General features: G+C 30.1%; 1 protein-coding gene across 1 annotated transcript in view; it reads left to right on the forward strand.

Annotated features, from left to right (window-relative positions):
- Positions 1 to 5406, forward strand: part of ca4a (carbonic anhydrase IV a) — a 28724-nt gene extending 23318 nt beyond the window's left edge. Inside the window, exon 8 of the mRNA XM_077505000.1 lies at positions 4150 to 5406. Within this exon, the coding sequence (XP_077361126.1) occupies positions 4150 to 4329 (180 nt within the window). The 3' untranslated portion in view covers positions 4330 to 5406. The remainder of the gene's footprint in view (positions 1 to 4149) is intronic.
- The last annotated feature ends 13477 nt before the right edge of the window (positions 5407 to 18883 follow it).

The raw sequence follows: 18883 nt of genomic DNA on the forward strand, positions 1-18883 counted from the left end.
ACAAAATAAAAAACGCCTTACTGTCGTTTTTTAAACAAAACAAAAAAATGCCTTACTATACATGGTCGTTTTTTTAATAACAAAAAAATTGCCTTACTATACATAGTCATTTAAAAAAAAAATGCCTTACTATACATGGTCGTTTTTTATGAACAAAAAAATTGCCTTACTATACATGGTCGTTTTTTTATTAACAAAAAAATTGCCTTACTATACATGGTCATTTAAAAAAAAAAAAAAAAACACCTTACTATACATAGTTGTTTTTTATTAACAAAAAAAAATTGCCTAACTATACATGGTCATTTAAAAAAAAAAAAGCCTTACTATTCATGGTCGTTTTTTATTAACAAAAAAATTGCCTTACTATACATGGTCATTAAAAAAAAAAAAAAGCCTTACTATACATGGTCGTTTTTTATTAACAAAAAAATTGCCTTACTATACATGGTCGTTTTTTATTAACAAAAAAATTGCCTTACTATACATGGTCGTTTTTTATTAACAAAAAAATTGCCTTACTACACATGGTCATTTAAAAAAAAAATAATAATTGCCTTACTATACATGGTCGTTTTTTTAGGGGAAAAAAAAAACGCCTTACTATACATGGTCGTTTTTTTAGGGGGAAAAAAAAACGCCTTACTATACATGGTCGTTTTTTTAGGGGGAAAAAAAACGCCTTACTATACATGGTCGTTTTTTTAGGGGGAAAAAAAAACGCCTTACTATACATGGTCGTTTTTTTAACAAAAAAAAAAATGCCTTACTATACATGGTCGTTTTTTTTTTTAACAAAATAAAAAACGCCTTACTGTCGTTTTTTAAACAAAACAAAAAAATGCCTTACTATACATGGTCATTTTTTTATTAACAAAAAAATTGCCTTACTACACATGGTCATTTAAAATAAATAAATAAATTGCCTTACTATACATAGTCGTTTTTTTAGGGGGAAAAAAAAACGCCTTACTATACATGGTCGTTTTTTACGGGGGAAAAAAACGCCTTACTATACATGGTCGTTTTTTTAACAAAATAAAAAATGCCTTACTATACATGGTCGTTTTTTTTTTTAACAAAATAAAAAACGCCTTACTGTCGTTTTTTAAACAAAACAAAAAAATGCCTTACTATACATGGTCGTTTTTTTATTAACAAAAAAATTGCCTTACTATACATGGTCATTTTTTATGAACAAAAATATTGCCTTACTATACATGGTCGTTTTTTTGTTAACAAAAAAAATTGCCTTACTATACATGGTCGTTTTTTTGTTAACAAAAAAATTGACTTACTATACATGGTCATTTAAAAAAAAAAAAAAACACCTTACTATACATAGTTGTTTTTTATTAACAAAAAAAAATTGCCTAACTATACATGGTCATTTAAAAAAAAAAAAGCCTTACTATTCATGGTCGTTTTTTATTAACAAAAAAATTGCCTTACTATACATGGTCGTTTTTTATTAACAAAAAAATTGCCTTACTACACATGGTCATTTAAAATAAATAAATAAATTGCCTTACTATACATGGTCGTTTTTTTAGGGGGGGAAAAAAACGCCTTACTATACATGGTTGTTTTTTTAGTGGGAAAAAAAACGGCTTACTATACATGGTCGTTTTTTTAACAACATAAAAAACGCCTTACTATACATGGTCGTTTTTTTTAACAAAATAAAAAACGCCTTACTATACATGGTCATTAAAAAAAAAAAAGCCTTACTATACATGGTCGTTTTTTATTAACAAAAAAATTGCCTAACTATACATGGTCATTTAAAAAAAAAAAAGCCTTACTATTCATGGTCGTTTTTTATTAACAAAAAAATTGCCTTACTATACATGGTCATTAAAAAAAAAAAAAGCCTTACTATACATGGTCGTTTTTTATTAACAAAAAAATTGCCTTACTATACATGGTCGTTTTTTATTAACAAAAAAATTGCCTTACTATACATGGTCGTTTTTTATTAACAAAAAAATTGCCTTACTACACATGGTCATTTAAAAAAAATAAAATAATTGCCTTACTATACATGGTCGTTTTTTTAGGGGGAAAAAAAAACGCCTTACTATACATGGTCGTTTTTTTAGGGGGGAAAAAAAACGCCTTACTATACATGGTCGTTTTTTTAGGGGGAAAAAAAAACGCCTTACTATACATGGTCGTTTTTTTAACAAAAAAAAAAATGCCTTACTATACATGGTCGTTTTTTTTTTTTAACAAAATAAAAAACGCCTTACTGTCGTTTTTTAAACAAAACAAAAAAATGCCTTACTATACATGGTCATTTTTTTATTAACAAAAAAATTGCCTTACTACACATGGTCATTTAAAATAAATAAATAAATTGCCTTACTATACATAGTCGTTTTTTTAGGGGGAAAAAAAAACGCCTTACTATACATGGTCGTTTTTTTACGGGGGAAAAAAACGCCTTACTATACATGGTCGTTTTTTTTTTTTAACAAAATAAAAAACGCCTTACTGTCGTTTTTTAAACAAAACAAAAAAATGCCTTACTATACATGGTCGTTTTTTTGTTAACAAAAAAAATTGCCTTACTATACATGGTCGTTTTTTTGTTAACAAAAAAATTGACTTACTATACATGGTCATTTAAAAAAAAAAAAAAAACACCTTACTATACATAGTTGTTTTTTATTAACAAAAAAAAATTGCCTAACTATACATGGTCATTTAAAAAAAAAGCCTTACTATTCATGGTCGTTTTTTATTAACAAAAAAATTGCCTTACTATACATGGTCGTTTTTTATTAACAAAAAAATTGCCTTACTACACATGGTCATTTAAAATAAATAAATAAATTGCCTTACTATACATGGTCGTTTTTTTAGGGGGGGAAAAAAAACGCCTTACTATACATGGTTGTTTTTTTAGTGGGAAAAAAACCGCCTTACTATACATGGTCGTTTTTTTAACAACATAAAAAACGCCTTACTATACATGGTCGTTTTTTTTTAACAAAATAAAAAACGCCTTACTATACATGGTCATTAAAAAAAAAAAAGCCTTACTATACATGGTCGTTTTTTATTAACAAAAAAATTGCCTTACTATACATGGTCGTTTTTTATTAACAAAAAAATTGCCTTACTACACATGGTCATTTAAAATAAATAAATAAATTGCCTTACTATACATGGTCGTTTTTTTAGGGGGGGAAAAAAACGCCTTACTATACATGGTCGTTTTTTTAACAAAATAAAAAACGCCTTACTATACATGGTCATTAAAAAAAAAATTACCTTACTATACATGGTCGTTTTTTTATTAACAAAAAAATTGCCTTACTATACATGGTCATTTTTTATGAACAAAAATATTGCCTTACTATACATGGTCGTTTTTTTGTTAACAAAAAAATTGCCTTACTATACATGGTCATTTAAAAAAAAAAAAAAAACACCTTACTATACATAGTTGTTTTTTATTAACAAAAAAAAATTGCCTAACTATACATGGTCATTTAAAAAAAAAAAAGCCTTACTATTCATGGTCGTTTTTTATTAACAAAAAAATTGCCTTACTATACATGGTCATTAAAAAAAAAAAAGCCTTACTATACATGGTCGTTTTTTATTAACAAAAAAATTGCCTTACTACACATGGTCATTTAAAATAAATAAATAAATTGCCTTACTATACATGGTCGTTTTTTTAGGGGGGGAAAAAAAACGCCTTACTATACATGGTCGTTTTTTTAGTGGGAAAAAAAACGCCTTACTATACATGGTCGTTTTTTTAACAACATAAAAAACGCCTTACTATACATGGTCGTTTTTTTTTAACAAAATAAAAAACGCCTTACTATACATGGTCATTAAAAAAAAAAATTACCTTACTGTACATGGTCGTTTTTTTTATTAACAAAAAAATTGCCTTACTATACATGGTCATTTTGACCAAACTGTTTTTCTCGAGTAACCAGTTTGAATAATAGTGGATAGAGCTCTGTGGAACCCCATAATTAACATCTTCTTACACAAAAGTCCAGTATTATACTAAACGCCCAAAAATAACACCATCATAAATACTTCTTGATTTTCCATCTTCCTTTTTCTGCAGAACTTCCTTTTCAAATCCTGACATTTCTTCTGTGATTTTGCTTCCCTCAGCTGCGGGCGTTTTCCGAGCTCAAGTTCCACGACGGGAAGCCGATGGTGGGGACCTTCCGGCCAGTGCAGCCGCTGAACGGCCGGCAGGTGTACCGATCTGGAGGCGCGGCGCTCTTGGTCAGCTCGCCCCTCCTGGTGGCCGCCCTGGCGACGGCCTTGGGACTGTCCCGGCTCAATTAAGAGCGCGGCGCCTGCGCTGCACTGCGACACTCATGAACATCATTCCTGCTTTGGCGACACCATCACGGGCATGGTCTCCACACGCGTCGCAGTGCATGCGTGACTCACCTGGGGGCCCGCCCACCTCTTACGACACACATGACAAAGGTGTTAAAAGGACACCTTGGAGGTGGTTGATCAGCATGCGTGCATGCATCGTGCAGCAGTCGGTCATACATCCGTCTTACGAATGTGTCACGAAGTACTCGGCGACCAACGCAGTCTTGAAATTTCCCAGCGTCATCAAAACGCACGCGAAACACATCCCGAGTTCAGCCACCTTGAACAATGTCAAGCTAATTTAGTCTGCTAATATCAGCGCGAGTGGCTCCGGTCTCGTGAAGGGGCCACGTGACGCCTCGTTCGCTCTCAATGGCACACGAGAACGGCACGGGGGCTATTAATAGCACAACTGAGTCACAAAAAAACAAAAAAAACAAGCTCTGTTTCAAAGCCAGCGGTCAAACAAGTCAGTAGTTTGCTTTCTTTGTTTCATCATCTCAAAAAGTCCAGGCAGGTGGAGCGGAGGGCGAACATATTCACTCAAATCCCGCGCACACACACACACTCCCCTCTCTCACTTTTGACTGCGACTGAGTCTGATGCACTGAATGCAACTGACTGTGAATTACATCCTGCGATCATCTGTGATCATCGGCAGGGTCGCTGTGGGTGCCGTCTTCCAGCCACATTTGTTTTGATGACCAAGGAAGCTGTATATTTTTCCATAGTTTCGTGATGCATTAACTTATATTTCTCAGATGTCCTAATGCACATGATTCACATGTATTTTACGCACTGAATGTGTCTATGAATATGTAATGCGCACTTATTGGTATTATTTATGTATTGCAAAGAGTCATGTATCGAGTTGTATGCGTTTGAGGATGTCGACTTGTGAAACGTGTTATTAAGAATGCGATGCTGTTGAACAACAAACAATATATGCCTTTTTTTATGAACAGCCTCTTTGTGAGTTTTGGTGTTTGATCTGTATGTGGCAATAATGGTGGCAATAATTAAAGCTTCAAGCAGTGACTAATGAGCCCCCGTATTGCTCTGCGAAATGATAATCCTTAAGATGATGACGCCCACATTAGATTGTGCAATAAAACACACCCTGGAGAAGGCTTTCCAACAAGCTGGAAACAAAAAGAGTGTCAATTCCTTCTTACGAAATATGGTCGTTTTTTTAACCAAATAAAAAACGCCTTACTATACATGGTCGTTTTTTTAACCAAATAAAAAACGCCTTACTATACATGGTCGTTTTTTTAACAAAATAAAAAACGCCTTACTATACATGGTCATTTTTTTAACCAAATAAAAACCGCCTTACTATACATGGTCGTTTTTTTAACAACAAAAAAAACGCCTTACTATACATGGTCGTTTTTTTTAACAAAATAAAAACGCCTTACTATACATGGTCGTTTTTTTTAACAAAATAAAAAAACGCCTTACTATACATGGTCGTTTTTTTAACCAAATAAAAAACGCCTTACTATACATGGTCGTTTTTTTACGGGGGAAAAAAACGCCTTACTATACATGGTCGTTTTTTTAACAAAATAAAAAACGCCTTACTATACATGGTCGTTTTTTTACGGGGGAAAAAAATGCCTTACTATACATGGTCGTTTTTTTAACAAAATAAAAAACGCCTTACTATACATGTCGTTTTTTTAACAAAATAAAAAACGCCTTACTATACATGGTCGTTTTTTTAACAAAATAAAAAACGCCTTACTATACATGGTCGTTTTTTTAACAAAATAAAAAACGGCTTACTATACATGGTCGTTTTTTTACGGGGGAAAAAAACGCCTTACTATGCATGGTCGTTTTTTTAACAAAATAAAAAACGCCTTACTATACATGGTCGTTTTTTTAACAAAATAAAAAACGCCTTACTATACATGGTCGTTTTTTTAACAAAATAAAAAACGCCTTACTATGCATGGTCGTTTTTTTAACAAAATAAAAAACGCCTTACTATACATGGTCGTTTTTTTAACAAAATAAAAAACGCCTTACTATACATGGTCGTTTTTTTAACAAAATAAAAAACGCCTTACTATACATGGTCGTTTTTTTAACAAAATAAAAAACGCCTTACTATACATGGTCGTTTTTTTTAACAAAATAAAAAACGCCTTACTATACATGGTCGTTTTTTTAACAACAAAAAAAACGCCTTACTATACATGGTCGTTTTTTTTAACAAAATAAAAACGCCTTACTATACATGGTCGTTTTTTTTAACAAAATAAAAAAACGCCTTACTATACATGGTCGTTTTTTTAACAAAATAAAAAACGGCTTACTATACATGGTCGTTTTTTTACGGGGGAAAAAAACGCCTTACTATGCATGGTCGTTTTTTTAACAAAATAAAAAACGCCTTACTATACATGGTCGTTTTTTTAACAAAATAAAAAACGCCTTACTATACATGGTCGTTTTTTTAACAAAATAAAAAACGCCTTACTATGCATGGTCGTTTTTTTAACAAAATAAAAAACGCCTTACTATACATGGTCGTTTTTTTAACAAAATAAAAAACGCCTTACTATACATGGTCGTTTTTTTAACAAAATAAAAAACGCCTTACTATACATGGTCGTTTTTTTAACAAAATAAAAAACGCCTTACTATACATGGTCGTTTTTTTTAACAAAATAAAAAACGCCTTACTATACATGGTCGTTTTTTTAACAACAAAAAAAACGCCTTACTATACATGGTCGTTTTTTTAACAAAATAAAAAATGCCTTACTATACATGGTCGTTTTTTTAACAAAATAAAAAACGCCTTACTATACATGGTCGTTTTTTTAACCAAATAAAAAACGCCTTACTATACATGGTCATTTTTTTTAACAAAATAAAAAACGCCTTACTATACATGGTCATTTTTTTAACCAAATAAAAACCGCCTTACTATACATGGTCGTTTTTTTAACAACAAAAAAAACGCCTTACTATACATGGTCGTTTTTTTTAACAAAATAAAAACGCCTTACTATACATGGTCGTTTTTTTTTAACAAAATAAAAAAACGCCTTACTATACATGGTCGTTTTTTTAACCAAATAAAAAACGCCTTACTATACATGGTCGTTTTTTTACGGGGGAAAAAAACGCCTTACTATACATGGTCGTTTTTTTAACAAAATAAAAAACGCCTTACTATACATGTCGTTTTTTTAACAAAATAAAAAACGCCTTACTATACATGGTCGTTTTTTTACGGGGGAAAAAAACGCCTTACTATACATGGTCGTTTTTTTAACAAAATAAAAAACGCCTTACTATACATGTCGTTTTTTTAACAAAATAAAAAACGCCTTACTATACATGGTCGTTTTTTTAACAAAATAAAAAACGCCTTACTATACATGGTCGTTTTTTTAACAAAATAAAAAACGCCTTACTATACATGGTCGTTTTTTTACGGGGGAAAAAAACGCCTTACTATGCATGGTCGTTTTTTTAACAAAATAAAAAACGCCTTACTATACATGGTCGTTTTTTTAACAAAATAAAAAACGCCTTACTATACATGGTCGTTTTTTTAACAAAATAAAAAACGCCTTACTATGCATGGTCGTTTTTTTAACAAAATAAAAAACGCCTTACTATACATGGTCATTTTTTTAACAAAATAAAAAACGCCTTACTATACATGGTCGTTTTTTTAACAAAATAAAAAACGCCTTACTATACATGGTCGTTTTTTTAACAAAATAAAAAACGCCTTACTATACATGGTCGTTTTTTTTAACAAAATAAAAAACGCCTTACTATACATGGTCGTTTTTTTAACAACAAAAAAAACGCCTTACTATACATGGTCGTTTTTTTAACAAAATAAAAAATGCCTTACTATACATGGTCGTTTTTTTAACCAAATAAAAAACGCCTTACTATACATGGTCGTTTTTTTTAACCAAATAAAAAACGCCTTACTATACATGGTCGTTTTTTTTAACAAAATAAAAACGCCTTACTATACATGGTCGTTTTTTTAACCAAATAAAAAACGCCTTACTATACATGGTCGTTTTTTTAACCAAATAAAAAACGCCTTACTATTCATGGTCGTTTTTTTAACAAAATAAAAAACGCCTTACTATATATGGTCGTTTTTTTAACAAAATAAAAAACGCCTTACTATACATGGTCGTTTTTTTAACAAAATAAAAAACGCCTTACTATACATGGTCGTTTTTTTAACAACAAAAAAAACGCCTTACTATACATGGTCGTTTTTTTAACAAAATAAAAAACACCTTACTATACATGGTCGTTTTTTTAACAAAATAAAAAACGCCTTACTATACATGGTCGTTTTTTTAACAAAATAAAAAACGCCTTACTATACATGGTCGTTTTTTTAACAAAATAAAAAACGCCTTACTATACATGGTCGTTTTTTTACGGGGGGAAAAAAACACCTTACTATACATGGTCGTTTTTTTAACAAAATAAAAAACGCCTTACTATACATGGTCGTTTTTTTAACAAAATAAAAAACGCCTTACTATACATGGTCGTTTTTTTAACAAAATAAAAAACGCCTTACTATACATGGTCGTTTTTTTAACAAAATAAAAAACGCCTTACTATACATGGTCGTTTTTTTTAACAAAATAAAAAACGCCTTACTATACATGGTCGTTTTTTTAACAACAAAAAAAACGCCTTACTATACATGGTCGTTTTTTTAACAAAATAAAAAACGCCTTACTATACATGGTCGTTTTTTTAACAAAATAAAAAACGCCTTACTATACATGGTCGTTTTTTTAACCAAATAAAAAACGCCTTACTATACATGGTCGTTTTTTTAACAACAACAAAAACGCCTTACTATACATGGTCGTTTTTTTAACAAAATAAAAAACACCTTACTATACATGGTCGTTTTTTTAACAAAATAAAAAATGCCTTACTATACATGGTCGTTTTTTTAACAAAATAAAAAACGCCTTACTATACATGGTCGTTTTTTTAACAAAATAAAAAACGCCTTACTATACATGGTCGTTTTTTTACGGGGGAAAAAAACACCTTACTATACATGGTCGTTTTTTTAACAAAATAAAAAACGCCTTACTATACATGGTCGTTTTTTTAACAAAATAAAAAACGCCTTACTATACATGGTCGTTTTTTTAGGCGGAAAAAAAAAACGTCTTACTATACATGGTCGTTTTTTTAACCAAATAAAAAACGCCTTACTATACATGGTCGTTTTTTTAGGGGGGAAAAAAAACGCCTTACTATACATGGCCGTTTTTTTAACCAAATAAAAAACGCCTTACTATACATGGTCGTTTTTTTAACAAAATAAAAAACGCCTTACTATACATGGTCATTTTTTTAACCAAATAAAAACCGCCTTACTATACATGGTCGTTTTTTTAACAACAAAAAAAACGCCTTACTATACATGGTCGTTTTTTTTAACAAAATAAAAACGCCTTACTATACATGGTCGTTTTTTTTAACAAAATAAAAAAACGCCTTACTATACATGGTCGTTTTTTTAACCAAATAAAAAACGCCTTACTATACATGGTCGTTTTTTTACGGGGGAAAAAAACGCCTTACTATACATGGTCGTTTTTTTAACCAAATAAAAAACGCCTTACTATACATGGTCGTTTTTTTACGGGGGAAAAAAACGCCTTACTATACATGGTCGTTTTTTTAACAAAATAAAAAACGCCTTACTATACATGTCGTTTTTTTAACAAAATAAAAAACGCCTTACTATACATGGTCGTTTTTTTACGGGGGAAAAAAACGCCTTACTATACATGGTCGTTTTTTTAACAGAATAAAAAACGCCTTACTATACATGGTCGTTTTTTTACGGGGGAAAAAAACGCCTTACTATACATGGTCGTTTTTTTAACAAAATAAAAAACGCCTTACTATACATGTCGTTTTTTTAACAAAATAAAAAACGCCTTACTATACATGGTCGTTTTTTTAACAAAATAAAAAACGCCTTACTATACATGGTCGTTTTTTTAACAAAATAAAAAACGGCTTACTATACATGGTCGTTTTTTTAACAAAATAAAAAACGCCTTACTATACATGGTCGTTTTTTTAACAAAATAAAAAACGCCTTACTATGCATGGTCGTTTTTTTAACAAAATAAAAAACGCCTTACTATACATGGTCGTTTTTTTAACAAAATAAAAAACGCCTTACTATACATGGTCGTTTTTTTAACAAAATAAAAAACGCCTTACTATACATGGTCGTTTTTTTAACAAAATAAAAAACGCCTTACTATACATGGTCGTTTTTTTTAACAAAATAAAAAACGCCTTACTATACATGGTCGTTTTTTTAACAACAAAAAAAACGCCTTACTATACATGGTCGTTTTTTTAACAAAATAAAAAATGCCTTACTATACATGGTCGTTTTTTTAACAAAATAAAAAACGCCTTACTATACATGGTCGTTTTTTTAACCAAATAAAAAACGCCTTACTATACATGGTCATTTTTTTTTAACAAAATAAAAAACGCCTTACTATACATGGTCATTTTTTTAACCAAATAAAAACCGCCTTACTATACATGGTCGTTTTTTTAACAACAAAAAAAACGCCTTACTATACATGGTCGTTTTTTTTAACAAAATAAAAACGCCTTACTATACATGGTCGTTTTTTTTTAACAAAATAAAAAAACGCCTTACTATACATGGTCGTTTTTTTAACCAAATAAAAAACGCCTTACTATACATGGTCGTTTTTTTACGGGGGAAAAAAACGCCTTACTATACATGGTCGTTTTTTTAACAAAATAAAAAACGCCTTACTATACATGTCGTTTTTTTAACAAAATAAAAAACGCCTTACTATACATGGTCGTTTTTTTACGGGGGAAAAAAACGCCTTACTATACATGGTCGTTTTTTTAACAAAATAAAAAACGCCTTACTATACATGTCGTTTTTTTAACAAAATAAAAAACGCCTTACTATACATGGTCGTTTTTTTAACAAAATAAAAAACGCCTTACTATACATGGTCGTTTTTTTAACAAAATAAAAAACGCCTTACTATACATGGTCGTTTTTTTACGGGGGAAAAAAACGCCTTACTATGCATGGTCGTTTTTTTAACAAAATAAAAAACGCCTTACTATACATGGTCGTTTTTTTAACAAAATAAAAAACGCCTTACTATACATGGTCGTTTTTTTAACAAAATAAAAAACGCCTTACTATACATGGTCGTTTTTTTAACAAAATAAAAAACGCCTTACTATACATGGTCGTTTTTTTTAACAAAATAAAAAACGCCTTACTATACATGGTCGTTTTTTTAACAACAAAAAAAACGCCTTACTATACATGGTCGTTTTTTTAACGAAATAAAAAATGCCTTACTATACATGGTCGTTTTTTTAACCAAATAAAAAACGCCTTACTATACATGGTCGTTTTTTTTAACCAAATAAAAAACGCCTTACTATACATGGTCGTTTTTTTTAACAAAATAAAAACGCCTTACTATACATGGTCGTTTTTTTAACAAAATAAAAAACGCCTTACTATACATGGTCGTTTTTTTAACCAAATAAAAAACGCCTTACTATTCATGGTCGTTTTTTTAACAAAATAAAAAACGCCTTACTATACATGGTCGTTTTTTTAACAAAATAAAAAACGCCTTACTATACATGGTCGTTTTTTTAACAACAAAAAAAACGCCTTACTATACATGGTCGTTTTTTTAACAAAATAAAAAACACCTTACTATACATGGTCGTTTTTTTAACAAAATAAAAAACGCCTTACTATACATGGTCGTTTTTTTAACAAAATAAAAAACGCCTTACTATACATGGTCGTTTTTTTAACAAAATAAAAAACGCCTTACTATACATGGTCGTTTTTTTACGGGGGGAAAAAAACACCTTACTATACATGGTCGTTTTTTTAACAAAATAAAAAACGCCTTACTATACATGGTCGTTTTTTTAACAAAATAAAAAATGCCTTACTATACATGGTCGTTTTTTTAACAAAATAAAAAACGCCTTACTATACATGGTCGTTTTTTTAGGCGGAAAAAAAAAACGTCTTACTATACATGGTCGTTTTTTTAACCAAATAAAAAACGCCTTACTATACATGGTCGTTTTTTTAACAACAAAAAAAACGCCTTACTATACATGGTCGTTTTTTTTAACAAAATAAAAACGCCTTACTATACATGGTCGTTTTTTTTAACCAAATAAAAAACGCCTTACTATACATGGTCGTTTTTTTTTAACAAAATAAAAAACGCCTTACTATACATGGTCGTTTTTTTAACCAAATAAAAAACGCCTTACTATACATGGTCGTTTTTTTAACAAAATAAAAAACGCCTTACTATACATGGTCGTTTTTTTAACAAAATAAAAAACGCCTTACTATACATGGTCGTTTTTTTAACAAAATAAAAAACGCCTTACTATACATGGTCGTTTTTTTTAACAAAATAAAAAACGCCTTACTATACATGGTCGTTTTTTTAACAACAAAAAAAACGCCTTACTATACATGGTCGTTTTTTTAACAAAATAAAAAACGCCTTACTATACATGGTCGTTTTTTTAACCAAATAAAAAACGCCTTACTATACATGGTCGTTTTTTTAACAACAACAAAAACGCCTTACTATACATGGTCGTTTTTTTAACAAAATAAAAAACACCTTACTATACATGGTCGTTTTTTTAACAAAATAAAAAATGCCTTACTATACATGGTCGTTTTTTTAACAAAATAAAAAACGCCTTACTATACATGGTCGTTTTTTTAACAAAATAAAAAACGCCTTACTATACATGGTCGTTTTTTTACGGGGGAAAAAAACACCTTACTATACATGGTCGTTTTTTTAACAAAATAAAAAAACGCCTTACTATACATGGTCGTTTTTTTAACAAAATAAAAAACGCCTTACTATACATGGTCGTTTTTTTAGGCGGAAAAAAAAAACGTCTTACTATACATGGTCGTTTTTTTAACCAAATAAAAAACGCCTTACTATACATGGTCGTTTTTTTAGGGGGGAAAAAAAACGCCTTACTATACATGGTCGTTTTTTTAACCAAATAAAAAACGCCTTACTATACATGGTCGTTTTTTTAACAAAATAAAAAACGCCTTACTATACATGGTCATTTTTTTAACCAAATAAAAACCGCCTTACTATACATGGTCGTTTTTTTAACAACAAAAAAAACGCCTTACTATACATGGTCGTTTTTTTTAACAAAATAAAAACGCCTTACTATACATGGTCGTTTTTTTTAACAAAATAAAAAAACGCCTTACTATACATGGTCGTTTTTTTAACCAAATAAAAAACGCCTTACTATACATGGTCGTTTTTTTACGGGGGAAAAAAACGCCTTACTATACATGGTCGTTTTTTTAACCAAATAAAAAACGCCTTACTATACATGGTCGTTTTTTTACGGGGGAAAAAAACGCCTTACTATACATGGTCGTTTTTTTAACAAAATAAAAAACGCCTTACTATACATGTCGTTTTTTTAACAAAATAAAAAACGCCTTACTATACATGGTCGTTTTTTTACGGGGGAAAAAAACGCCTTACTATACATGGTCGTTTTTTTAACAAAATAAAAAACGCCTTACTATACATGTCGTTTTTTTAACAAAATAAAAAACGCCTTACTATACATGGTCGTTTTTTTAACAAAATAAAAAACGCCTTACTATACATGGTCATTTTTTTAACCAAATAAAAACCGCCTTACTATACATGGTCATTTTTTTAACCAAATAAAAACCGCCTTACTATACATGGTCGTTTTTTTAACCAAATAAAAAACCGCCTTACTATACATGGTCGTTTTTTTAACAAAATTAAAAACGCCTTACTATACATGGTCGTTCTTTTAACAAAATAAAAAACGCCTTACTATACATGGTCGTTTTTTTAACAAAATAAAAAACGCCTTACTATACATGGTCGTTTTTTTAGGGGGGAAAAAAAACGCCTTACTATACATGGTCGTTTTTTTAGGGGGGAAAAAAAACGCCTTACTATACATGGTCGTTTTTTTAACAAAATAAAAAACGCCTTACTATACATGGTCGTTTTTTTAACCAAAAAAAAACGCCTTACTATACATGGTCGTTTTTTTAACAACAAAAAAAACGCCTTACTATACATGGTCGTTTTTTTAACAAAATAAAAAACGCCTTACTATACATGGTCGTTTTTTTAACAAAATAAAAAACGCCTTACTATACATGGTCGTTTTTTTTAACAAAATAAAAAACGCCTTACTATACATGGTCGTTTTTTTTAACAAAATAAAAAACGCCTTACTATACATGGTCGTTTTTTTTAACAAAATAAAAAACGCCTTACTATACATGGTCGTTTTTTTAGGCGGGAAAAAAAAAACGTCTTACTATACATGGTCGTTTTTTTAACAAAATAAAAAACGCCTTACTATACATGGTCGTTTTTTTAGGGGGGAAAAAAAACGCCTTACTATACATGGTCGTTTTTTTTAACAAAATAAAAAACGCCTTACTATACATGGTCGTTTTTTTAACAAAATAAAAAACGCCTTACTATACATGGTCGTTTTTTTAACCAAATAAAAAACGCCTTACTATACATGGTCGTTTTTTTTAACCAAATAAAAAACGCCTTACTATACATGGTCGTTTTTTTTAACAAAATAAAAACGCCTTACTATACATGGTCGTTTTTTTAACAAAATAAAAAACACCTTACTATACATGGTCGTTTTTTTAACCAAATAAAAAACGCCTTACTATTCATGGTCGTTTTTTTAACCAAATAAAAAACGCCTTACTATACATGGTCGTTTTTTTAACAACAAAAAAAACGCCTTACTATACATGGTCGTTTTTTTAACAAAATAAAAAACACCTTACTATACATGGTCGTTTTTTTAACAAAATAAAAAACGCCTTACTATACATGGTCGTTTTTTTAACAAAATAAAAAACGCCTTACTATACATGGTCGTTTTTTTAACAAAATAAAAAACGCCTTACTATACATGGTCGTTTTTTTACGGGGGGAAAAAAACACCTTACTATACATGGTCGTTTTTTTAACAAAATAAAAAACGCCTTACTATACATGGTCGTTTTTTTAACAAAATAAAAAACGCCTTACTATACATGGTCGTTTTTTTTAGGCGGAAAAAAAAAACGTCTTACTATACATGGTCGTTTTTTTAACCAAATAAAAAAAGGCTTACTATACATGGTCGTTTTTTTAACAACAAAAAAAACGCCTTACTATACATGGTTGTTTTTTTTAACAAAATAAAAACGCCTTACTATACATGGTCGTTTTTTTTAACCAAATAAAAAACGCCTTACTATACATGGTCGTTTTTTTAACAAAATAAAAAACGCCTTACTATACATGGTCGTTTTTTTAACAACAAAAAAAACGCCTTACTATACATGGTCGTTTTTTTAACCAAATAAAAAACGCCCTACTATAAATGGTCGTTTTTTTAACAAAATAAAAAACGCCTTACTATACATGGTCGTTTTTTTTAACAAAATAAAAAACGCCTTACTATACATGGTCGTTTTTTGAACAAAATAAAAAACGCCTTACTATAGATAGTCGTTTTTTTAGGGGGGGAAAAAAAACGCCTTACTATACATGGTCGTTTTTTTACGGGGGGAAAAAACGACTTACTATACATGGTCGTTTTTTTAGGGGGATAAAAAAACGCCTTACTATACATGGTCGTTTTTTTTAACAAAATAAAAAACGCCTTACTATACATGGTCGTTTTTTTAACAAAATAAAAAACGCCTTACTATACATAGTCGTTTTTTTAGGGGGGGAAAAAAAACGCCTTACTATACATGGTCGTTTTTTTAGGGGGGAAAAAAACCGCCTTACTATACATGGTCGTTTTTTGAACAAAATAAAAAACGCCTTACTATACATAGCCGTTTTTTTAGGGGGGGGAAAAAACGCCTTACTATACATGGTCGTTTTTTTAGGGGGGGAAAAAAACGCCTTACTATACATGGTCGTTTTTTGAACAAAATAAAAAACGCCTTACTATACATAGTCGTTTTTTTAGGGGGGGAAAAAAACGCCTTACTATACATGGTCGTTTTTTTAGGGGGGAAAAAAATGCCTTACTATACATGGTCGTTTTTTTAGGGGGGGAAAAAAACGCCTTACTATACATGGTCGTTTTTTGAACAAAATAAAAAACGCCTTACTATACATAGTCGTTTTTTTAGGGGGGGAAAAAAACGCCTTACTATACATGGTCGTTTTTTTACGGGGGAAAAAAACACCTTACTATACATGGTCGTTTTTTTAACAAAATAAAAAACGCCTTACTATACATGGTCGTTTTTTTAACAAAATAAAAAACGCCTTACTATACATGGTCGTTTTTTTAGGCGGAAAAAAAAAACGTCTTACTATACATGGTCGTTTTTTTAACCAAATAAAAAACACCTTACTATACATGGTCGTTTTTTTAGGGGGGAAAAAAAACGCCTTACTATACATGGTCGTTTTTTTAACAAAATAAAAAACGCCTTACTATACATGGTCATTTTTTTAACCAAATAAAAACCGCCTTACTATACATGGTCATTTTTTTAACCAAATAAAAACCGCCTTACTATACATGGTCGTTTTTTTAACCAAATAAAAAACCGCCTTACTATACATGGTCGTTTTTTTAACAAAATAAAAAACGCCTTACTATACATGGTCGTTTTTTTAACAAAATAAAAAACGCCTTACTATACATGGTCGTTTTTTTAACAAAATAAAAAACGCCTTACTATACATGGTCGTTTTTTTAGGGGGGAAAAAAAAACGCCTTACTATACATGGTCGTTTTTTTAGGGGGGAAAAAAAACGCCTTACTATACATGGTCGTTTTTTTAACAAAATAAAAAACGCCTTACTATACATGGTCGTTTTTTTAACCAAAAAAAAACGCCTTACTATACATGGTCGTTTTTTTAACAACAAAAAAAACGCCTTACTATACATGGTCGTTTTTTTAACAAAATAAAAAACGCCTTACTATACATGGTCGTTTTTTTAACAAAATAAAAAACGCCTTACTATACATGGTCGTTTTTTTTAACAAAATAAAAAACGCCTTACTATACATGGTCGTTTTTTTTAACAAAATAAAAAACGCCTTACTATACATGGTCGTTTTTTTTAACAAAATAAAAAACGCCTTACTATACATGGTCGTTTTTTTAGGCGGGAAAAAAAAAACGTCTTACTATACATGGTCGTTTTTTTAACAAAATAAAAAACGCCTTACTATACATGGTCGTTTTTTTAGGGGGGAAAAAAAACGCCTTACTATACATGGTCGTTTTTTTTAACAAAATAAAAAACGCCTTACTATACATGGTCGTTTTTTTAACAAAATAAAAAACGCCTTACTATACATGGTCGTTTTTTTAACCAAATAAAAAACGCCTTACTATACATGGTCGGTTTTTTTAACCAAATAAAAAACGCCTTACTATACATGGTCGTTTTTTTTAACAAAATAAAAACGCCTTACTATACATGGTCGTTTTTTTAACAAAATAAAAAACGCCTTACTATACATGGTCGTTTTTTTAACAAAATAAAAAACGCCTTACTATACATGGTCGTTTTTTTAGGGGGGAAAAAAAAACGCCTTACTATACATGGTCGTTTTTTTAGGGGGGAAAAAAAACGCCTTACTATACATGGTCGTTTTTTTAACAAAATAAAAAACGCCTTACTATACATGGTCGTTTTTTTAACCAAAAAAAAACGCCTTACTATACATGGTCGTTTTTTTAACAACAAAAAAAACGCCTTACTATACATGGTCGTTTTTTTAACAAAATAAAAAACGCCTTACTATACATGGTCGTTTTTTTAACAAAATAAAAAACGCCTTACTATACATGGTCGTTTTTTTTAACAAAATAAAAAACGCCTTACTATACATGGTCGTTTTTTTTAACAAAATAAAAAACGCCTTACTATACATGGTCGTTTTTTTTAACAAAATAAAAAACGCCTTACTATACATGGTCGTTTTTTTAGGCGGGAAAAAAAAAACGTCTTACTATACATGGTCGTTTTTTTAACAAAATAAAAAACGCCTTACTATACATGGTCGTTTTTTTAGGGGGGAAAAAAAACGCCTTACTATACATGGTCGTTTTTTTTAACAAAATAAAAAACGCCTTACTATACATGGTCGTTTTTTTAACAAAATAAAAAACGCCTTACTATACATGGTCGTTTTTTTAACCAAATAAAAAACGCCTTACTATACATGGTCGGTTTTTTTAACCAAATAAAAAACGCCTTACTATACATGGTCGTTTTTTTTAACAAAATAAAAACGCCTTACTATACATGGTCGTTTTTTTAACAAAATAAAAAACACCTTACTATACATGGTC

This window comes from Festucalex cinctus, chromosome 18 (genome assembly GCF_051991245.1).
Source record: "Festucalex cinctus isolate MCC-2025b chromosome 18, RoL_Fcin_1.0, whole genome shotgun sequence".
Classification (NCBI taxonomy): domain Eukaryota; kingdom Metazoa; phylum Chordata; class Actinopteri; order Syngnathiformes; family Syngnathidae; genus Festucalex; species Festucalex cinctus.